The 24,574-nt window shown below is 44.2% G+C and overlaps 1 protein-coding gene across 4 annotated transcripts in view; it reads right to left on the reverse strand.

The window, feature by feature from the left end:
- LOC139368383 (fidgetin-like protein 2) overlaps positions 1-13,400 on the reverse strand; it is a 30,977-nt gene extending 17,577 nt beyond the window's left edge. The window contains exons 1-3 of one of the 4 annotated variants that reach the window (XR_011626954.1): positions 13,283-13,369; positions 9,214-9,396; positions 7,395-7,704 (exon numbers count right to left, since the gene is read on the reverse strand). Coding sequence is in view for 2 of the 4 variants with exons in the window: in XM_071107182.1 (XP_070963283.1) it covers positions 9,214-9,238 (25 nt within the window). In the remaining 2 variants the exon portion in view is untranslated. Of the gene's footprint in view, positions 1-7,394; positions 7,705-8,167; positions 8,335-9,213; positions 9,397-13,282 lie in introns of those variants that run through there. The other 3 variants (XR_011626955.1, XM_071107182.1, XM_071107183.1) reach the window with 3 other exon arrangements.
- Between the last annotated feature and the right edge of the window lie 11,174 nt (positions 13,401-24,574).

Consider the following 24,574-nt stretch of genomic DNA (forward strand, 5'->3'; position numbering starts at 1 on the left):
CTGCCACTGTCTGTCTGTCTGTCTGTCTGTCTGTCTGTCTGTCTGTCTGTCTGTCTGTCTGTCTGTCTGTCTGTCTGTCTGTCTGTCAAGCAGAAGACACAGACATCCCCTGAGAGTGTTCACAGCTCAAACAGGTTTTGAGACGGTCTGAAGGATCCTAAAAGGTTTCAGTGCCATAGCCTGTCCCCCACAGCCCAACACAGACAACTGCAGAGGGAGAAGAGTCCAGAACAGTTCATTGAGATTCTAACGCACGGAGGAAGTATGTGTGGAATTCTGTTTCAGAAACAGTCACGTTAAAAAACCTTTGAAGCCCGGTGCTCTGAGCTCAAACTGAGTGCTGGAAATATAAATCACTTGGACAGAGATGAGATGAGATGAGACGAGACGAGATGAGAGCGAGAGGGTAGAGTAGCTCCACGTCCGAGAGAAACAAAGAGAGAGAGAAACAAAGAGAGAGAGAGAGAGACAGTGTGGGACAGAGGCTGTATTTGCACTGATAAATCACAAACGTGCGGCTGAGATAAAGCAGGTTAGCCATCCAGTCTGTTGCTCTACTGTTATGTATTCAGTCAACAACAGGTAATCAATGCCCAGCAGGATGCAGCTCCAGCATGCTATAGCCTCAGCTAATTGTTTATAGAGTGGTTATCTGCAGGGCTAGACTCTCTACTGGAATGTTAAACAATGTTCCTCTCATTAACACCGTTCTGGTTCACCTGTATTATAAAAGACTCGTACTAATTCACATACAAGGAACAACCAAATAAGGAAGTAAACAAGAAAATAAGAATCGAGCTCTCCGAGAGTTGAGAATCTGAGACTAGTCCTAGACAAAAAAAATGTTGTTCGATGGAGATTCAGCTTCTTAGTCCAGGAAACCACCCTGTTAACGTGTTAGTCAGACATACCCCTCAATACGCGTGGAACCTTTCATCTCCTCCCTCTCCTGTGTTTGATTTATGACGCTAATATCCAGCATGCCTATCGGGTGGAGGTGGTTCTTCTCCTGCATACTGGGGCTCTACCCTAAAAACACCAATCTACCCACAGCCATGTTTCACCGGACGACAGTGTCACGGAGAGAGTCAGTCGGACCGCATGAAATCACTGATCTACGAATAACTTTGCATCCCTATTAACCACTCTCTTGCTCCTCTGTAGTTTGTCAGACAGTAACAGAAAACCTTCAACCTATTGGTAAGAGCTACTCTCTCTCTCTCTCTTCTCTCTCTCTCTCTCTCTCCTTTATTCCCCAAACAGCCACCAGAGGAAGATATATATGTGTTACCATTCAAGACGAAGTGGATAAACATTATAAAAAGCAAAGTTGACATGATGAGATCAGATCTTAATGTAGGCTCAGTAATGGTCCATCTGATGATGTTGTGTGTGCAGCAGCAGCAAAAGCAAATCCCATTTAAGGTCTACAGTCTTTATTATACAGCCGCATGTACTGCACTCTCGAAGAAATCGGGAACCCCTCTGAAATACTCTGTATGGACAGGGAGATTGTAGGAGCAGACACACAGCGGTTTTAGATAGCCACCATGTCGATTCTCTCTCAGGCAACTGACACACCGACACACCCACCCACCCACCCTCTCTCTCTCTCTCTCTCTCTCTCTCTCTCTCTCTCTCTCTCTCTCTCTCTCTCTCTCTCTCTCTCTCTCTCTCTCTCTCTCTCTCTCTCTCTCTCTCCACCTCGCTTGTCATTTTAGAAAACAACCCTTCCCATCCCCCGTGCTTGCTACCCTGCTACCCTGCCTCACACATGTCCACAAATGGTAGAGCCCACAGCCGCTTCTCCCCAACCCCATTTAAGAAAAACAGGGTCCGTATACAGTGCCTTCAAACCTCTTGACTTTTCCCACATTTTGTTGTGTCACAGCCTGATTGTAATTTAGATTTTAATAGTCACTGGCCTACACACAATATTAAAGTGGAATTATGTTTTTCGATTTAAAAAAATGAATGAATTAATAATGAATAGCTGAAATGTTTTGAGTTAATAAGTGTTATACCCCTTTTTTATGGCAAGTTTAAATAAGTTTAGTCCAAAAAATGTGCTTAACAAGTCACGTGATAAGTTGCGTGGACTCACTCTGCGTGCAATAATAGTGTTTAACATGATTTTTGAATGACTACCTCATTTCTGTACCCCACACATACAATTATCTCAGTCAAGCAGTGAAATTCAAACACAGATTGAACCACAAAGACCAGGGAGGTTTTCCAGTGCCTTGCAAAGAAGGGCACCTATTGGTAGATGGGTAAAAAAAATGGCAGGCTTTGAATATCCTTTGTGCCTGGTGTAGTTATTAATTACACTTTGGATGTGTATCAACACACCCAGTCACTACAAAGATAGTTGCCAGAGAGGAAATTAGCAAAGAATTCACTTTTTGTCCTGAATACAAAATGTTATGTTTGAGGAAAATCCAATACAACTCATTGCTGAGTATCAGTCTCCACATTTTCAAGCACAATGGAGGCTGCATCATGTTATGGGTATGCAGACTGGGGAGTTTTTCAGGATAAAAAATGAACAGAATGGAGCTAAGCACAGGCAAAATCCTAGTGGAAAACTGCTTTCTCCCAGACACTGGGAGAGGAATTCACCTTTCAGCAGGACAATAACCTAAAACACAACGCCAAATATGAAAATGGTTGTCTAGCAATGCTCAACAACCAATTTGACAGAGCTTGAAGAATTCTGAAAAGAATAATGGGTAAACGTTCCACAATGCAGGTGTGAAAAGTTCTTAGAGACTTACCCAGAAAGACTCACAGCTGTAATCGTTGCCAAAAGGGCTTCTACAAATACTTATGTAAATGAGATATTTCTGTATTTCATTTTCAAGAAAATTGCTAAAATGTCTAAAACCATGTTTTCCATTCATCATTATGGGGTATTGTGTGTAGATGGGTGAGATATATATATATTTTTTAATCAATGTTGAATTCAGTCGGTAACACAACAAGATGTAGAATAGGTCAAGGAGTATGAATACTTTCTGAAGGCACTGTATGTGCAGGGCCGACCCTAGCCTTTTGGGACCCCTAAGCTATATTTTGTTTATAACTAATTTCATGCAATTCTACTCATTTTGCCATGGAGCGAAGAGAAAAACGTACCATTTTACAGCTAATTTCCTACAATTCTACACATTTTGACATAGGGTTGAGAGACATTTTTGCAGTTTTAAAGCTCATTTCCTGCAATTCTATGTTAGTATGATATCTGAGTGAGAGTGACTATTAAAATCAATGGGGGGCTCCTGGAGGTCAGGGCAGTAATTTGACCATGATTACATCTAGTTTAGATAGCTGGCTAGACTAATTTACAATGTAAAAATGATTTGCTGACATGGGCTTATTGAGTGACTGTCAGGCTCTGACATAGCAAGAGAAAAACTGATGTTGCACAACCAAATTTCACCTTGTTTATTCTAATTCTTAACAGACTGAGTTCCTTTTATGGGGGGGCCCTAATGGCTGGGGGCCCTAACCGACCGCTTATGTCACTTGAGGCCAGGGCCGGCCGTGTGTGTGTGTGTGTGGCTGCAGGCAGGAGGAGGCTTCAGGGTGTGTGTTCTCCACTAATAAATCAAAGAACAGCGATCCAAAGGCTCTGTGATGACCAATCACCACCTCCATCTGTCTCCCTCCTCGGCCTCCTTCCTCCTCCTCCTCCTCCTTTAAATCTCCTTTCTCCCAATATTCACTCTCTCTCCCTCCCTCCCTCCCTCCCTCTCCCTCTCTCTCCCTCTCCCTCTCTCTCCCTCTCCCTTTCTCTCTCTCTCTCTCTCTCTCTCTCCCTCTCCCTCTCTCTCCCTCTCTCTCTTTCTCTCTTTCTCTCCCTCTCTCTCCCTCTCCCTCCCTCTCCCTCTCCCTCCCTCTCCCTCTCCCTCTCCCTCTCCCTCTCTCTCCCTCTCTCTCTTTCTCTCTCCCTGCCCTCTGCTTTGACCACATGGACAACAGCTATGATATTTGTTAGCACACACACTCACAACACTAAATATATAAACGCTCACAATGAAATACTGTTATGTAAACAGATTTTTTTTATATATACAATACTACTTACACAGTTGTTGGAGCAACTCAATGATGTCGTGGTGTATTTTACGATACGTATGCTGTACATTACTAATGGATTGCTAACGATGAAGGTAGTAGGTGTTATTTCTCACGTAAGGTCATTTGCTAATTCGCCACCATGGTGTGAACTGTGAAAGACGGTGAGTGTCATTGTTCAGGTTGAATTCTGCTGCCTCAGAACCCTTGTGAAGTGTGTGTGTGTGTGTGTGTGAGTGCGTGAGTGTGTGTGTGGGTGCCTCTTAATTGGGCACTTAATGGTAGCGAAGGTCTCCATAATGAGCTGGTGAACCCAGGGAGAGATTGACGCCTGGTTGTGCTAAGCCGGGCTAGGGACCCAAACCCTCTACCTCATCTCTGGACATACACACACTTGTATGCATGCAAGAACACAATGTAAACACATATGCACGTAAGCACTCATGTAAGACTGAGCGCACACGCGCACGCGCACGTGCACGCGCACACACACACACACACACACACACACAGTGCTGGGGGCTTATTAGAGCCCATTCACACCCCTCACTAATGATCCCAGCCTCTCATTCACACAGAAACTTCAGCGGGCTCTGTGCTTATTCAAGGGTGTCCTGGGGCCCTTCACTGCACCATCCAATACACCACCCATAACACTACTCTCTATGCTGGTCCAACCTGGACTAGAACAGATATATGCTGGAGCCATGCTCCATTCTTGGTCCTCTCACTATACTGGATGCCAGTAGAAACGTGTGCTTTTCCTGTGCTTTCCATTTTCAAAACATGTGCTTTTCTTTCAAACTTATAATGTCGCTTAGACCAGTTTGACTCGCTTTAAAGAGTGACCGACCTGGAGAGCAATGAGTAAGAGGGGTGGTAGGCAGATACACGTGGGAGCCATGCTCCATACTGGTCCTTCGGGGGGGGGGGGGCTTAAGTCAGCCCGGCTTTCATGGGTCAAGTTGTTCTTAGAGAGGGAGAGAAAACAAGAGAGAGAGAGAGAGTATGCGAGGGAGAGAGAGAACGAGAGAACACAATTAGAAAACGAGAGAGTAAAGAGAGAGTGGGGTCACAGAAAGGAGAGCTATAAAATCTGCCGGATCTGAGTAGCTGCTCTAATCTACTCCGAGTCAGGCCAGGCAGGCATATGTGCGTCGGTGGGTTGAAAAGAAAAGGTATCCCTTCACCAACAGCAGTGGGGGCTCCCAGCAACAAGAGTTAGGGCACTCCTGGGTTGCCGGCCTGGGACTGATTTAGGAGCCTGTTTGAAGTGCAGATTACAGATTCTTTACACCAAATCCCTCCAGGAGTATTTATGGCCCCTGGAATCTCTCTCAGGTTTCCTTCAGGTCCGGCCCTAGCTGCCACGCCCAGCTTGGGGTCTCCTGGACAGGGGAGAGAGAGCCACGAGCCAGGGGTTAGGGACTAAGGCCAGACGGACTAACACAGAGGCGATGTGAGGGAAAAGAGAAGGTGAATAAAAGATCTATTCTCTATCTGGAAAGAGTGTGTGTGTGTGTGTGTGTGTGTGTGTGTGTGTGTGTGTGTGTGTGTGTGTGTGTGTGTGTGTGTGTGTGTGTGTGTGTGTGTGTGTGTGAGAGTGTGAGTGTGTGTGTGTGTGAGTATGTGTGTGTGTGTGTGTGTGTGTGTGTGCCATGCATGTGTGTTTATCTAGATCTAAGAATGCTCTCTATGGGCACATAGAGTGGCACAGAGTGTGTGAATGCTATGCTAAACAGACTGGGCTGAAATGCCAGTGCTAGGAGTCAGAAGTAACGTTAAAACGTAGGAATGTTCCTTCAGTCTTCTCCACCAAGAAAATTCCGACATATAGGCGAGATTGTTCGCATGTGCGCAACATACATTTAAGCCTCCTCTTCACATGATCTGTGTCCTGAAGAATCATGAAGAAACTGTCAATAAAATAATAGAGAGAGAGAGAGAGAAACCACACACAACCACAGCACGAAACAACCACAGCTTCTCTTCTAATGAATGGCCTGAAGCTCTACAGTCACACTACAAGAAAACCTGTATTATGTGTGCAGAGGCAGAGCCAGCCAAGAACATTTAAGACCAACGCCCAATATTTGGTGTGCTGAATGAGTCCAGTGAAAGAAAGCAGTGTCCCGTAGTCAAGAGGAATTCGAAGGCATTCAAAACACTCCACCAGTAGTTTGTGACATTCTTGGATCTACATGTTCTGAGGGGAGCAGAGGAGAGCGTTGATTGGTCAGTCAGTGTGGTCTGCCTGGTTACGAGGACCGGATGGAACTCAGTTAATAACAGTTCTGACATCAGTAAGAACATGATCTACCAACTGAACTATCACATGTCGTAAAATAAGATTACACATAAGATATTCTATTAAGTCAGTTAGGGGCAGCAACTGCAAAGCATTTATTAAGGTCAGACCTTTATTAGTGATCTGGCAACATTTCTGACTTCTGGTAACGTCAGGACATTACCAGAAGTCTCAGCCACTGTCTGTCACCAAGGGAGTACCCCAAGGGTCGATCCTAGACCCCACACTCTTCTCAATTTACATCAACAACATAGCTCAGGCAGTAGGAAGCTCTCTTATCCATTTATATGCAGATGATAGTCTTATACTCAGCTGGTGCCTCCCAAGATTTTGTGTTAAATGCTTTACAGCAAAGTATTCTTAGTGTCCAACAAGCTTTCTCTGCCCTTTCTCTGCCCTCTGCCCTATTCTGAATACCTTCAAAACAAAAGTCATGTGGTTCGGTAAGAAAAATGGCCCTCTCCCCACTGGTGTGATTACTATCTCTGAGGGTTTAGAGCTTGAGGTAGTCACCTCATACAAGTACCTGGGAGTATGGCTAGATGGTACACTGTCCTTCTCTCAGCACTTATCCAAGCTGCAGGCTAAGTTAAATCTAGACTTCCTCTATCTTAATCACTTTCACCCCAACTGCCAAACTAACCTTGATTCAGATGACCATCCTACCCATGCTAGATTTCAGAGACGTAATATATAGATCGGCAGGTAAGGGTGCCTCTTGAGTGGCTAGACGTTCTTTACCATTCGGCCATCAGATTTCCCACCAATGCTCCTTATAGGACACATCACTGCACTCTATACTCCTCTGTAAACTGGTCATCTCTGTATACCCAGCGCAAGACCCACTGGTTGATGCTTATTTATAAAAACATTTTATGCCTCACTCCCCCCTATCTGAGATATCTACTGCAGCCCTCATCCTCCACATACAACACCCTTTCTGCCAGTCACATCCTGTTAAATAGCTAGCAGACAATTACATTTAAAGAAAGAACAAGAAACTGAATTTCACAACAAATACTTTAATTTCTCTAATTGCAAAGTTTGTCCAGGTTAAATTCCAATCAGCACACTCCCACAAACACCACAATAAATACTACCACTCCTCAACATACTCCAGATTGCTAGAAAAAGGATTTATTCCAAGCTATTATGAAGTAATACTTTTTAAATTGGCCATTTTGTTCGATTTCGACCTCTTTTCTTGTAACTGTCATGCCAATAAAGCTCCTTTGAGTCGAGTTAAAGAGCAGGGAGAAAAGGAGCTCTTGAAATGCAGAGAGAAGCAGCAGCCCCATGCTGGCAGCCAAACAATGCTTTTGTGGAGAGACAGAGAGGCAGAGAGGCGGAAGAGTATAGAGGGAGAGAGAGAGGGAGAGCGGTAGAGAGGAGGAGAGGCAGAGAGGCAGAGAGGCGGAAGAGTAGAAAGGGAGAGAGAGAGGGAGAGCGGTAGAGAGGAGGAGAGGCAGAGAGGTAGAGAGGCGGAAGAGTAGAGAGGGAGAGAGAGAGGGAGAGCGGTAGAGAGGAGGAGAGGCAGAGAGGCAGAGAGGCGGAAGAGTAGAGAGGGAGAGAGAGAGGGAGAGCGGTAGAGAGGAGGAGAGGCAGAGAGGCAGAGAGGCGGAAGAGTAGAGAGGGAGAGAGAAAGGGAGAGCGGTAGAGAGGAGTAGAGGCAGAGAGGCAGAGAGGCGGAAGAGTAGAGAGGGAGAGCGGTAAAGAGGAGGAGAGGCAGAGAGGAAGAGAAAGAGAGAGAGACTATTTGCACATCGTTATAACACTGTACATGGCCATAATATGACATTTGAAACGCCTCTATTCCTTTGACACTTTTATGAGTGTAATGTTATCTGTTCATTTTTGATTGTTTATTTCACTATTGTTTATCTATTTCTCTTGCTTTGGCAAGGTAAACATATGTTTCCCATGCCAATGAAGCCATTTTAATTGAACTGAGAGGCAGAGATGTAAAGGGGAAGGGAAACAGAGAGTGAGAGAGCAGAGGCAGAGGGAGAGAGAGAGAGAGAGAGAGAGAGAGAGAGAGAGAGAGAGAGAGAGAGAAAAAAACAGAGAGCGAGAGAGAGAGAGAGAGAGAGAGAGAGAGAGAGAGAGAGAGAGAGAGAGAGAGAAACAGAGAGGGAGAGAGGGAGAGATTAAGGAAAGCTTTGACTATGTACATATTCAGTGAGCATAGCTTTGCTATTGAGAGAGGCCGCCGTAGGCAGACCTGGCTCTCGAGAGAAGACAGGCTATGTGCCCACTGCCCACAAAATGAGGTGGAAACTGAGCTGCACTTTCCTAACCTCCTGCCAAATGGACACGTCAGTCATCAGGTCAGCGTTAAAGGGAAAGAGAGGGAAGGGGAAGAGAGAGGGAGAGGGGGAGGCAGCAGTGACCACTGTGGTAGCCTAAACTCCGAACCAGAGGAGGACTGACTGAGGTTTGTGAAATGACACTGTCAGAACCACAGGGTTTCTGCTGCTCAAGCCATCCCCAATGTAACCTCTTCTCTCTCTTCCTCTTTCCTTTCCTTATTTTCCTCATTGTGATGGAACGTTAAGACAGGGCCAATGTTCAACCGTGGCCAGGAAAGTAACACTGAGTGCATTCAGAGTGCACTAGAAGGTACAGGCAGCTGCTGGAGCCAACAAACTCAAACCCTTTCATAACTAGCTTCCTCTTCTGTTTACAATTACTGTACAGAGTGAAAACCATACCCTTAGATTGTTTGAGAACACCTGAGAATTCAAAATCTGCTCAGGTGGCAATGTAGTGTATCACGAAAAGCGGTGTACTTACTACAATATAGGTGATAAGTGTAGGGTACTTACTATAGGGGACAATAGGACTCAGCATTCTGTGGAGCTGGTCTCAGTTAGGAGGAGAGTGGGACTGTGAGAGAATAGCAGGAGCCAGGTCGAGGTTAGCGTCTGTCCGCCTGTAGTCCATCACTGGGGTTGGCTGCTGGTACTGACACTACTACACCCAGCCCTGGAGAAGGAGAGGAGAGACAGCTACAGACCAGTTACAGCTGCACAATGTCTCTGTACGAACATGCACACACATGCACAAATGTACACGAGCAAGCACGAGACCAATTAAAAAGCTAACACACAACCAACACACAACATAAGTTGAAAAATTCCTTCACAAGCAAAAGACAAAACTAGCAGCCTACAAGTCGAAGAAAAACCCAAACACACACGTGCACACTCCCACAGGCTGTCTCCCAAATTGAGGAACACACACGCACGCACGCACACACACACACACACACACACACACACACACACACACACACACACACACACACACACACACACACACACACACACACACACACACACACACACACACACACACACACACACAAGGTATTCATTAGACAGAGACAGGCAGGAAGGGAAACAGAGCATTAAGCTGATTGTGAGGCTGTGGCCATAGCTTTAAAGAGGGATTTCTTAATCTGACTGCCTCACAGAAAGACCCAGAATACCACTCCTCTCTGCATTAGCTGAGGCCAGTTGAGGCTGAGATGCACACAACTGCTCTGTTGCTCTGTAGGTTAGCTAGGGCTGTAAAGATTGCATTTCTAATGAGCCTAAACACATTTATGGCAGTAGAATTAGTCCAAATGATGAGGAGAAACAACGGTTCCTACAACAACGTTTGACTGACAGCACATGTTTGATTTTAACTAACTTGTTTTACAGATTTTGGATATACTTTTGATACAAAATGAAAGACAACTCACAATGCTGCTATGTTCTAAGAGTACTCAAAAATACAATCCCCCAAATGTATAAAACACATAAAACATTTGAAGACAGACATTTTAATTTGTTGCTCTTTTTTTTTTTTGTAACCAGAAGAATTGTATTTTAATCCTGTAATTTCTATCTTTATTGTTCCAATATGACTTTAGCTTCTCTAACAGCCCCAGGACAATATCAGGTCACAGAGAATGAAACAGATAATACAATGCCTTCAGAAAGTATTCACACCACTTTACTTTTGACACTTTTTGCTGTGTTACAGCCTGAATTTAAAAGGGATTAAATGTAGGTTTTGTGTCACTAATCTACACACAAAACCCCATAATGTCAAAGAGGAATTTTGTTTGTAATTATTTTTGGAAATGAATAAAAAATAAAAAAGCTGAAATGTCTTTAGTCAATAAGTATTCAACCCAATAAGTATTCAACCCAGTTGCTATGGCAAGCCTAAATAAGTTCAGGGGTAAAAATGTGCTTAACAAATCACATAATAAGTTGCATGGACTCATTCTGTGTTCATTAATAGTGGTTAACATGATTTTTGGACGACTACACATCTCTGTACCCCACACACACAAAGTAAGGTCCCTCAATTGAGTTGTTAACTTCAAGCACAGATTCAACCACAAAGACCAGTGAGGTTTTTCAATGCCTCACAAAGAAGAACACTTATTGGTAGATGTGTAAGAATTAGAAAAGCAGTCGCTGAATAACCCTTTGAGGATGGTGCAGTTATTAATTTGGCTGTGGAGGATCAATCAATACACCCAGTCACTACAAAGATGCAGACATCCTTCCTAACTCAGTTGCCAGAGAGGAAGGAAACTGCTCAGAGATTTCACCATGAGGCCATTGGTGATTTTAGAACAGTTACAGTGTTGAATGGTTGTGACCTAAAACACAAGGCCAAATCTACACTGGAGCTGCTTACCAAGTGGCCTAGTTACAGTTTTGACTTAAATCGGCATGAATATCTAGGGCAAGGCTGTCTAGCAATAGAGCCCCACACTGGATGTGCCATAATACCCATAAAACCTAGTGGTCAAACAGGGAAATGGTTCCAATCGTTTTTTCACCAGTCATTATTTCCCAAAGGGAATTTTAGAAACACTTATAATAAGGTCTGTGTTTCTTGTAGTCTTACCCTGGTGTGACATTTTGATAACCATGTAAATCTCTCTCGGACAAGGTGACTTTTATCAATATATTAGGCTCTATTTACTCTCAGATTATGAAATGCTAATTGGCATCAAAGTAGACATCATGCAATACTACAAATCCCTGCAAGCCATCTCTAGCTGACACCTTTACTAACAGGTATTGTGTCAATTTAAAACTTGCACAAGGACAGTTCACAGAATTGCCAATTTATGAATTACTACATTTAGCTAACATTAGATAGCTAACCCAGAGGTTCTTACCGTTGTCTCGATTCGGCAGTCTTGTCCAGATCATCATGGCATTTGTAGTTCTTTATGACAGCCACATTAGCAACTAATTATCGTTCCATTTTGCAGGGGGGTAAATACAGGCGAACATCTTGATAAAAGTAATCTTGTCCTAGAGAGATTTACACTGTTATCAAAACGTCACGCCATGGTAAGCCTGCACGAAACACAGACCTTATTTTAAGTGTTTCTATAATCCCCTATGGGAAAAATGAATGGTGGTAAAACTACTGGAAACATTTCCTTGTTTTGACCACAAGGTTTTATGGGTATTTTGACTCATACTATGGTACTCTATGATCAACAACCAACTTGACAGAGCTTGAAGAATTTTAAAAAGAATAATGGGAAAATATTGTACAATCCAGGGTGCAAAACTCTTAGAGACCTACTCACATCTGTAATCGATTGCCAAAGGTGTTTCGAACATTTATTGTCTCCGGGGGTGAATAGCCTTCTAATCAAGATATATTAATGGTTTATTTTTCATAATTTAAAAAAATAAATGTTTCTTCCACTTTTACATTCAGAGTAATTTTGTGTGGATATCGGGAAAAAAAATGACAATTCAATCCCACTTTGTAACACAACAAAATGTGAAAAAGTCAGGGAGTGTGAATACATTCTGAAGGCCCTGTACATCACGTCAAACACCCTATGTCAGGTCTCAAACATTGCACATATTTGAAGGACTTGGATCTCAAAACCTAATGCACACATTCCACAGACTATTTCAAAGCAGCTAGAAGATACTAGGCTAAATATAGAAAAATGTCTGTTGACAGTCAGAATTAACATACGCAATTTTCTATTACAGTCATGCTAAACCAATTTTCTATTACAGTCATGCTAAACCAATTTTCTATTACAGTCATGCTAAACCAATTTTCTATTACAGTCATGCTAAACCAATTTTCTATTACAGTCATGCTAAACCAATTTTCTATTACAGTCATGCTAAACCAATTTTCTATTACAGTCATGCTAAACCAATTTTCTATTACAGTCATGCTAAACCAATTTTTTAACAACTTAAAAATACAACATTCCATGAATATCCTAAATCTGTACAAATGTGGATTTCAGCATGTTTCATGAATCCAATGAAGAGCATGAAACTCTACGCACAACAGTAAAACAATTACCATCCAATCATATGGGAAGTTAATATTATGCAATAACCACAATATGGCACAACTATCCCTAACCTACAGGCTACACAAGAGTTCTGCCTTAAGTGGGTTGAACTGATTTCACTTCTCCTGGCACACACATATCTAAATTTGCTTTTTTCCCCCACATAGACTAATTTCTAAAAGCAGACAATTGCTTTGCACGGTTCTATAAATAGTATTCAAATCTATAAACAGTGCAGGCAATGACAAAGAATTATAGATAGAGAGGTAAGAGAGAGGGCAGAGAAACACACAGGGGCTAAGCAGACGGACAGAAAGACAGAAGACCAGGAGGTGTTGAGGTTGGGGGATGTACATAGTGGCCAGTGGCCAAAGACAAGTCAACACTTCCTTCACTTCACTCATTTACAACTCTAGAGATAGGGCCAAGTCAAACACACAGACAGCAGCCGCCACCTACCACACTACAGTATAAACACAACACAGTGCAGCCACGACACTACAACACACTGAGACAGAGGAGAGAGAAGCTGTTCTTACCTATTCATGCCAGCATGTACTCTTTCTAGCAGATCTTAATCAGCAGTTAGATAATCCTGTGGAGCAGAGAGCAGAGAGCAGAGTGTGTGTTCACTGCTAGGCTTTTTTTCCACAACTCAACTCTCTCTCTCTCGCTCTCGCCCTCGCCCTCGCTCTCTCTCTCTCTCTCTCTCTCTCTCTCTCTCTCTCTCTCTCTCTGCCAGTGACAACAGAGTGCACACACAATTCCCATCCCCCATTGCTCCCATCCCCCTCTCCCCTCTCCCCTCCCTCCCTCTCTCTCTCTCTCTTTATGTTAAAAGTATTTAGGCAGGGCAAGAGAGAATGAGAGGGGGCAGAAGGGAAAGGGGAGTTGACCAATCATGCTTGAGAGAGAGGGCTTGTATTCTATAGCCTTTATCCCACATAGAGAATGAGAGTGAGAGAGGGAAGGATAGAAGAAGAGAAGAGGAGATGAATGAGGATTGGAGGGAAATGACCAGATTGAGTTTGGCCCCATGAGAATTAGTTAGGGGTACACTCTTAGAAGAAAAGGTGCCATCTAGAACCTAAAAGGGTTCTTCGGCTGTCAACATAGGAGAACCCTTTGAATAACCCTTTTTGGTTCCAGGTAGAACCCTTTTGATTCCAGGTAGAACCTTTTTGGGTTTCAGGTAGGATCTCTTCTACATGGAACAAAAAGGGTTCTCCCTGGAATCAAAAAGGGTTATCCTATGGGGATAGCCGAAGAACCCTTTTGGAACCCTTTCTTTCTAATTGTAGGGGGTAAGGGGGTATGGATAGGGGTTGAGAGGGCAAGAGGAAAAATTATTACAGATTTAGGTGGAAACACTCTCATTTGCAAATTTGTTTTACTGTAGTACCCACACTATATTCCAACTAAGCTCAACAGTTGTCGCTATATGTAGAGGACATAATGGACAGAATGTTAAATGGATGTGATGTTGATGACGTAAGCTGTTCCTGTGTTCTGGGTTCCATCCCCATGGTCACTGGTCAGGTGATGCTGTCCCAGTTTATTGCTGCTCTTACAGGCAGTGAAGTACAAGAAACACCAGCACATTGGTATTCTCTCTCTCTCTCTCTCTCTCTCTCTCTCTCTCTCTCTCTCTCTCTCTCTCTCACTCTACCCCTCTCCCTTTCTCTCCTCGCTCTCTCCTTTCCCTCTCTTCCTCCTGTCTCTGTCTCTCCCCCTCTCCCTCTCTCTCTTAGAGCACCAGCTGTGTGTCTGTTTTTAGTCACACCAAGGGCCACATGGCCAGCAGGACTCCTCCTGTTACACACAGAGACTGAACTCCTCTCCTCTCAAACACATCCATCCATCCACACCACGTTACTGCACAATGTATATCCTGCCTTAAGCCTTGCCTTACTGCATGACACACACCGACACTGACACCGGCATACTGACACAGACACCGACACACACACTGACCCCGACACACACACGCTGACACACAACGATGCACACACCATGCATACCTACACCAACAAACATATAGTGTGATAGAAGGGGATACAGTAATCTCATGCTTCATCATGCCTTTAACATGGACAGTACTTGACAGTACTGCGTTATTGTGAAATGGCATTAATCACAGGACATTGTGACATTGTGTGTTCGTCATATGACATTGTGACATTGTGTGTTCATCACATGACATTGGTCCCCCTGGCCTCATTATACAGGCCAATTTGTGTTTGACTCCCAACATGAACCTTGTAGCCGGTTAAAAGTAGGCTTCTCCTTCAAAGACGTGACCTGAGTTCTATTGAGAGCAGCTGGAGTAGTCAGTTAGCACAGCTCAAATTGGAATGTAGGCCAAGAAAGTCCCAATTCATTTTCTGTTTGAAACAAAGTAACCTCACAAAACAACCTACTTACCAAAGCTGTACCATAACATTAGGCAGACAATGCATTCAAATGTCCATAGCATACCATTTAGGTATGAAGCAATGTATGTGGTATGCCAGTGTGGATATTGAAACATAACCTTCTGTTTCTCCACTGGCTGAGCTGATTCCACCTCTATAGTGCTAAAAGTCGTGGTTTGGTGGATTGGTGAGGATGTTGAAAACAGAGCATTGCCTCTCTCCTCTCCTCCTCTATCACTATCCCCCCCCCCTCTCTCTCTCTCTCTCTCTCTCTCTCTCTCTCTCGCTCCTCTTCTATCACTCTATACTCTCCTCTATCCTTCCATTCTATTGCCTTCACAGTGCTGAGGCTGCAGTCTGGACACAGGCAGCATGCTGAGCCCAGCAATACTGGGGCACAAAGGAGGGCTATAGGCTACTTCACAGAGACAAGAGAGAGAGAGAGATGAGAGATGGAGAGAGAGAGACGCCAGTGCAGACAAGCCGGTGTGTGGTTTGAAAAAGGTAGTTTGACAGATGACAGTCCCCAAAAGTCCTCACCTCACAAGTCAGCACGTAACACAATAGTATGAGACTGCTCTGAATTCCCCAGAGTCGGAAAGCGCTGCTTAATAGTCAAGCCATTATGAAAGGGCAGGGTTAACTTACTGTTACTGTCGTGGAAAATTTGAATCAAGTGAGAGAGACATTGTAATTTCTTCAAACAATCAATCTTTATTATCAATTAAGAATTGCAATAATGGAGCTGGCCACCTGTAGGTGATTCATTGAGAGCCCAACCTTACAGAGGAATCATGGGTCTTATATAGGCTGGTTCCACCCCTCCCCGGCAGATCAGGGCATCATAAGCTACCTTGTTTTCTTCTTGAGGCTATGTGTATCGGGTCATAGTGCACAAACAAGTGATAAGGTTCCTTTCTGCTGATAGAATTGCAAACAGTGCTCAAGCCAACCTCTGTTCACCTCATATCTCCACAGCTGTGCCGTTGAAAGATTATGAAAAGAACAGGATGGACCGAAGAACTGTGGTCACTCTCAGAGGCTCTTTGTCTTATGTGCTGCGTGGCCAAGTTACTCGGAGACAGAAGATGACTTTGTAACAATACAGATCTATATTGTTCCTCAAGTTTATCTCTGTCCCATGCCGCCCCATGTGTCCTTGGCCATACATCTCAACCTGCTGCAGGGAGCTAGAATGGAAACATCCCTTTACAGAAACACAGCATTAGTAGAACAGAAATGTCTTACTATTGTTAACTTAAGCATATAATTGTTAACTATTAATATTAAACAAATCAGGTTAATACATCATTTTTCCTCACACATTCCCCTCTCAACAAACTAAGTTTCTTTCATACAAATTTAAGGGTACAAGTATTACAAAATATATTTAACTTCTTAGGGCTAGGCCCCTTTTTTCTCCACTTCCTGTCTGAATGACTTGCCCAAAGTAAACTGCCTGTAGCTTAGGCCCTGAAGCCAGGATATGCATATTATTGGTACCATTGGAAAGAAAACACTTTGAAGTTTGTAGAAATGTTAAAATAATGTAGGAGAATATAAATCAATAGATATGGTAGGAGAAAATCCAAAGAAAAACCAACCAGATTTGTTTTTGAGAGACCATCCTCTTAGAAATTCAAGAGAAGGGTCATAATGAAAATGAGCTCCCTGGATGTAATTCCTATGGCTTCCGCAGGGTGTCAGCAGTCTATGTTCAAGGCTTGTAACTTCAAACAAGAATAAGAAATATCAGTTTTAGTAGAAGGACACATTCTTGGAAATTCGTGTTTGCATGCACCATGAAGACATTACGCACCTGTTAAAATTGGTTTCCTATTGAACATACTTCTTTCCATAAGAAATATTGTAGTTTGGTTACATTTTAGGGTATCTGAGGAGCAAATCAAAACGTATTTTGACTTGTTGAAACACAGTTTTGGGGTAGATTTTCGGATTCCTTTCTCTGCATGTGTCACACCCTGACCATAGTTTACTTTGTATGTTTCTATGTTTTGGTTGGTCAGGGTGTGATCTGAGTGGGCATTCTATGTTACATGTCTAGTTTGTCCAGTTCTATGTTCGGCCTGATATGGTTCTCAATCAGAGGCAGGTGTTTGTCATTGTCTCTGATTGGGAACCATATTTAGGTAGCCTTGGTTTCACTGTGTGTTTGTGGGTGATTGTTCCTGTCTATGTGTTTTCACCAGATAGGCTGTTTAGGTTTTCGTTACGTTTATTGTTTTCGTAGTGTTTGTGTTTAGTGTGTTTTTTTTCATTAAACATGAATCGCAATCGACACGCTGCATTTTGGTCCGACTCTCCTTCACATACAGAAAACCGTTATAGAATCACCCACCACCAACGGACCAAGCAGCGTGTCAACAGGCAGCAACAGCAGCGTAAAGAGGAATGGACATGGGAGGACGTTTTGGATGGCAAGGGCTGTTACACTTGGGAGGAGATACTGGCTGGAAGAGATCGCCTCCCATGGGAACAGGTGGAGGCACTTAGGAGAGCAGAGGCAGCCGGAGAGAGGAGCCGGCGATATGAGGGAACACGGCTGGCAAGGAAGCCCGAGAGGCAGCCCCAAAAATTTCTTGGGGGGGGGGGCTAACAGGGAGTATGGCTACGCCAGGTAGGAGACCTGCGCAAACTCCCTGTGCTTACCGGGGGGCTAGAGAGACCGGACAGGCACCGTGTTATGCAGTGGTGCGCACGGTGTCTCCAGTGCGGGTGCATAGCCCGGTGCGGTATATTCCAGCTCCGGGTGTCGGCCGGGCTAGATTGAGCGTCGAGCCTAATGCCATGAAGCCGGCTCTACGCAGCTGGTCCCCAGTGCGTCTCCTTGGGCCGGCTTACATGGCACCAGCCTTGCGCTCGGTGTCTCCGGTTCGCCTGCATAGCCCAGTGCGGGCTATTCCACCTCGCCGCACTGGCAGGGCGACCGTGAGCATTCAACCAGGTAAGGTTGGGCAGGCTCGGTGCTCAAGAGCTCCAGTGCGCCTGCACGGTCCGGTTTTTCCAGTACCACCTCCACACCCCAGCCCTCCGGTAGCAGCTCCCCGCACCAGGCTTCCTGTGCGTGTCCTCGGCCCAGTACCACCAGTGCCAGCACCACGCATCAGGCCTACAGTGCGTCTCGCCTGTCCAGCGCTGCCAGAGCCTTCCTCCTTTTCAGCGCTGTTGGAGTCTCCCGCCTGTTCAGAACTGCCAGTTTGCAAGAAGGTGCCAGTTTGCAAGGAGCTGCCAGTTTGCAAGGAGCTGCCAGTTTGCAAGGAGCTGCCAGTTTGCAAGGAGCTGCCAGTTTGCAAGGAGCTGCCAGTCTGCAAGGAGCTGCCAGTCTGCAAGGAGCTGCCAGTCTGCATAGAGCTGCCAGTCTGCATAGAGCTGCCAGTCTGCATAGAGCTGCCAGTCTGCATAGAGCTGCCAGTCTGCATGGAGCTGCCAGTCTGCAGGGAGCTGCCAGTCTGCAGGGAGCTGCCAGTCTGCAAGGAGCCGTCAGAGCTGCCAGTCTGCAGGATGCCGCCAAAGCTGCCAGTTTGCAAGGAGCCGCCAGAGCTGCCAGTCTGCAAGGAGCCGCCAGAGCCGCCAGTCTGCAAGGAGCCGCCAGAGCCGCCAGTCAGCATGGAGCAGCCAGGGCCGCCAGTCAGCATGGAGCAGCCAGGGCCGCCAGTCAGCATGGAGCAGCCAGGGCCGCCAGTCAGCATGGAGCAGCCAGGGCCGCCAGTCAGCATGGAGCAGCCAGAGCAGCCAGTCAGCATGGAGCAGCCAGTCAGCATGGAGCAGCCAGAGCTGCCAGTCAGCATGGAGCAGCCAGAGCTGCCAGTCAGCATGGAGCAGCCAGAGCTGTCAGTCAGCATGGAGCAGCCAGTCAGCATGGAGCAGCCAGAGCTGCCAGTCAGCATGGGGCAGCCAATCAGCATGGAGCAGCCAGAGCTGCCAGTCAACCAGACTCTTCCAGATCTGCCAGTCGACCAGACTCTTCCAGATCTGCCAGTCGACCAGACTCTTCCAGATCTGCCAGTCGACCAGACTCTTCCAGATCTGCCAGTCGACCAGACTCTTCCAGATCTGCTAGTCGACCAGACTCTTCCAGATCTGCCAGTCGACCAGACTCTTCCAGATCTGCCAGTCGACCAGGATCTGCTAGATCCAACTACCTGCCTGGGCTTCCTCTCAGTGCTGAGCTTCCTCTCAGTGCTGAGCTTCCTCTCAGTGCTGAGCTACCCATCAGTCCCGAGCTACCTCTGTCCCGAGCTGCCCCTCTGTCCCGAGCGGTCATTATGGAGGGTAACCTATCTAGGGACGCTAAGGAGGTGGACTAAAACTATTATGGAGTGGGGTCCACGTCCAGCGCCAGAGCCGCCACCGCGGACAGATGCCCACCCAGACCCTCCCCTATAGGTTCAGGTTTTGCGGCCGGAGTCCGCACCTTGGGGGGGGGGGGGTACTGTCACACCCTGACCATAGTTTACTTTGTATGTTTCTATGTTTTGGTTGGTCAGGGTGTGATCTGAGTGGGCATTCTATGTTACATGTCTAGTTTGTCCAGTTCTATGTTCGGCCTGATATGGTTCTCAATCAGAGGCAGGTGTTTGTCATTGTCTCTGATTGGGAACCATATTTAGGTAGCCTGGGTTTCACTGTGTGTTTGTGGGTGATTGTTCCTGTCTATGTGTTTTCACCAGATAGGCTGTTTAGGTTTTCGTTACGTTTATTGTTTTTGTAGTGTTTGTGTTTAGTGTGTTTTTTTTCATTAAACATGAATCGCAATCGACACGCTGCATTTTGGTCCGACTCTCCTTCACATACAGAAAACCGTTACAGCATGTTGAACGAGTGGATTACTCAAATCGATGGCCCCAACTAAACTGACTTTTTGGGATATAAAGATCAAGTTTACCTAACATAATGACTCTACATGTTATAGCTTGGTCCCTTTGGATGACAAATCAGAGGAGTAAATTAATATTTAATCGTTATTTGTGAATGTATAAAACCTGTGCTGGTGGAAAAATATTTTGTTGAGGGGCGCCGTCCTCAAACAAAAGCATGGCATGTTTTCTCTGTAATAGCTACTGTAACTTGGACAGTGCAGTTAGATTAACAATCATTTAAGCTTTTAGCCGATATAAGACACTTATATATACATAAATATTTAAAATCCATAATATATATGATTATTTATTTGAATTGCGCGCCCTCCAGTTTCACCGGAAGTTGTCCCGCTAGCGGGACCCCTAGCCCCAGTTAAACAAACAAAATCCCTCTGGTGCCTGACATTTCATCCATGGTAAACAACCTTCCTTTGGGTTGCTGAGTTTAATACCTTCTTTATCAAAACACAGACAATCTGGATGATAATAAAACCCATAAAATGAACATCACACACAATCTTCATTACAGCAAATGGGACAATCATCCCGCTGACAATGAGCGCAGATGTAGGGGTCAGGGTGATGGAAATGTCCATCTCGTTTAGAACCCTTCCTACACCAGTGACAGAGACCCCTCTTTGGGCACTTTGTACACAGTGTGGAACATGAGCTCTACATCTGGGTCCTTATACTCAGGATTGTGGTCCTCATCATCAGAGATGTAGTCAGGAATAGGTCAGGGAAATCATTCAGTTTCCAAATCATAATTAAAACCCAATTAATTATCCAACCCAAATTTAGAATGACATTGCTCAGTGATTCACATTGGTTCTATCACTCAAAGTTAAAACTCTCAACTTAGCACACATCGGTACAAGCAGAATGTACATTAACATTAGCATACAGTATAATTATCCATAATTCTAGCATTAACTTCCTTATCAAGGTGATAATTACAGATCAGTATCTTAATGCATTCTTAGTCTAAATTACTATACATTTCAGTGTGTAGACCTCTACAATCAACTTCATACCCCAATACAGGCACAGTTGATCAACCCCCCACAACCCCTCCGGCATTCAATCTTCTGGCGTCTCTTAATTTTCTTCTTCAGATAGCTTTACAGCTCGTCTTCCCAATGGCTCACATGTTCAAAGTGGATGGCCCTTGATAATGTCTCTCACCTGAGCTGCCACTGTCCTTTACAGTCCATCGTGTCTTGTCCATTTGCCAACCAGTACACCAGCAACATGAGAGACGTTTGGAACAGACTCACTCCACGTGGACGCCTGTCACACTCCTGAGAGAGAAGGCATGAGAGAACAGGCAGTTGATAGCATCGACTGGATACTGTGTCCAGGTTGCTGGCTCGGACTCAGGTCTCATGATATAGGTGGTGAAGGACCATACTGAATGCCATTTTCGCCATTAGAGCCGGTTAGAGTTCACACTGTTCACAGTCAAATTTTCCCTTTCATGCATCTAGATACCATCTGTGGTCACATTCTGCATAACCTCGAGAGGACAGATCAGAACAACAGTTTAGTTTAGGGCATTTCTGATCCAAGAAATCCATACAAATGATTTACTGCATGACAAATTATTACTTTAAAGTGTCTAAGACACATGTCAAAGAGAATAACAACACATAGTTGAAATCGTATTTTAATTGGTTTATACTCCCCCCATCATATCGACAACCTCACTGCAGAGTTACAGGGCCAGCAGACCCAATCTAGTGAGATTTATATTAAAGCAATACAGAAACAGAACAAACAAAACAAACAGCAATACACTTCTGAATATATCCTTTGATGCACTTCTTCCTTTTACAGGCAGGCATGTGAACAAAACAATCTGCATATTTAACCAACAAGCCTCTGGGGACTGGTAATTCCCCCCGTTGACACATGACTCACATTGTGATTAATGTGTAAAAAAAAAACAAGACTGGTGGTTAAATAAAAATAATAAAAAATATGTATCCCAATAAGGTAATAGTAAAATAGACTAGAGACAGGGGACTGTTGATAAAAGAAACTCAGAAAAAAAAGAAACATCCTTTTTTCAGGACCCTGTCTTTCAAATATAATTCGTAAAAATCCAAATAACTTCACAGATCTTCATTGCAAAAGGTTTAAACACTGTTTCCCATGCTTGTTCAATGAACCATAAAATAAAATTATGAACATGCACCTGTGGAATGGTCGTTAAGACACTAACAGCTTACAGACGGTAGGCAATTAAGGTCAGAGTTATAAAAACTTAGGACACTAAAGAGGCCTTTCTACTGACTCTGAAAAACACCAAAAGAAAGATGCTCAGGGTCCTGCTTGAATGTGCCTTAGGCATGCTGCAAGGAGGCATGAGGACCGCAGATATGGTCAGGGCAATACATTGTAATGTCTGTACTGTGAGTCGCCTAAGACAGCGCTACAGGGAGACAGGACGGACAGTGGCAGACCACGTGTAACAACACCTGCACAGGATCGGTACATCCGAACATCACACCTGAGCGTTACACCGAGGCCTGTACTCTGGAGCCGGATCGATTTGGAGGTGGACGGTCCGTCATGGTCTGGGGGCGGTGTGTCCACAGCATCATCGGACTCAGCTTGTTGGCATTGCAGGCAATCTAAACACTGTTCATTACAGGGAAGGCATCCTCTTCCCTCATGTGGTACCCTTCCTGCAGGCTCATTCTGACATGACCCTCCAGCATGACAATGCTGGAGGGCCATACTGTGTGTGATTTCCTGCAAGACATGAATATGAATGTTCTGCCATGGCCAGTGAAGAGCCCGGGTCTCAATCCAATTGAGCACGTCTGGGACCTGTTGGATCGGAGGGTGAGGGCCAGGGCCATTCCCCCCAGAAATGTCTGGGAACTTGCAGGTGCCTTGGTGGAAGAGTGGGGTAACATCTCACAGCAAGAACTGGCAAATCCATAAGGAGGGGATGCACTGCAGTACTTAATGCAGCTGGTGGCCACACCAGATACTGCCTGTTCATTTTGATTTTGACTCCCCCCCTTTGTTCAGGGACACATTATTCAATTTCTGTTAGTCACGTCTGTGAAACTTGTTCAGTTTATGTCTCAATTGTTGAATCTTGTTATGTTCATATAAATATTTACACATGTTAAGTTTTCTGAAAATAAACGCAGTTGACAGTGAGTTTTGCTGAGTTTATAAACTTCTTCCTAATCATTAGTGTTTACATATTACATTTCACATCTCACCCAATTTGTCTAGGCTCTCTAGGTGAGGGTGATCAGGCTCCACTAGAAAGTCAGAACAAAGGTCAGAGGTTAGACCCCATTAAGTGAGTGTTTCTCTCCCCTTTCTCGCCCTCCGACTCAAACTCATTATTTGAAAAAATGTCTAACAATTCATGCATTTTGTATACCAGTTTTACATAGTTTTTTTCCCAGTACATCTCTTATCAAAATAAATCACGTGATCAAAACTCAGAAAATAAAAACTTCCAGATATTGAATTTGTGTTCCCCTTAAGGTACATCCTCTCTAACCTGTGAAAACCCCACTAAAACCAAATGAAAAGACCCAACACAATACATCAAACACCCTATTAACACTATTAAGAAATATTCATAACAGGTGGGTTGTGTGTGTGTGTGTGTGTGCTGGTGTGTGTGTGGTAAAACATAGCACAAAAACAAACAAATGGCCTTCACGGACAGATCTGGGTACCTTTATACTGAATAGAACTACATAATTGCACCAACTGCTCTCCCAAGGCAACAGCCTCGGGAAACATTTCAAAGGGAGAGATAAGGACACTCCATCCTCTCCCAAAGGAGAAAATACAAATTTTGTTCAATCTTTAAAAAATTATAATTTCAAAATTCAAATTCTTACTTTCCATTTTACTTTCCAATTAACTTCCCATTTCCTTTCTTTCCCACTTTCTTTGTTACTTTCACTAACTACATACAGTGGAAGTCATAAGTTTACATACACTTAGGTTGGAGTCATTAAAACAAACTTTTCAGAATTTTGGATGACTGAGGTGTCGAAAGTAAACTGCCTGTTACTCAGGGCCAGAAGCTAGGATATGAATATGCATGGTAGTATTGCATGAAAGACACTCTAAAGTTTCTGCAACTGTTAAAATTATGTCTGTGAGTATAACAGAAGTGATTTGGCAGGCAAAAACCTGAGGACCATTTTTTTTCTTCTTTCTTTTCTTCACTATTTAAAATTTGTGGGCAGAACTGAAAAGTCATGTGCGAGCAAGGAAGCCTACAAACATGACTCAGTTACACCAGCTCTGTCAGGAGGAATGGGCCAAAATTCACACAACTTATTGTGGGAAGCTTTTGGAAGGCCACCCGAAACATTTGACCCAAGTTAAACAATTTAAAGGCAATGCTACTAAATACTAATTGAGTGTATGTATTTTTGACCCACTGGGAATGTGATAAAATAAATAAAAGCTGAAACAAATCATTCTTTCTACTCTTATTCTGAGATTTCACATTTAAAAAATAAATTGGTGATGCTAACTAACCTAA

Source organism: Oncorhynchus clarkii, chromosome 16 (assembly GCF_045791955.1).
Source record: "Oncorhynchus clarkii lewisi isolate Uvic-CL-2024 chromosome 16, UVic_Ocla_1.0, whole genome shotgun sequence".
NCBI classification, from domain to species: Eukaryota; Metazoa; Chordata; class Actinopteri; order Salmoniformes; family Salmonidae; genus Oncorhynchus; species Oncorhynchus clarkii.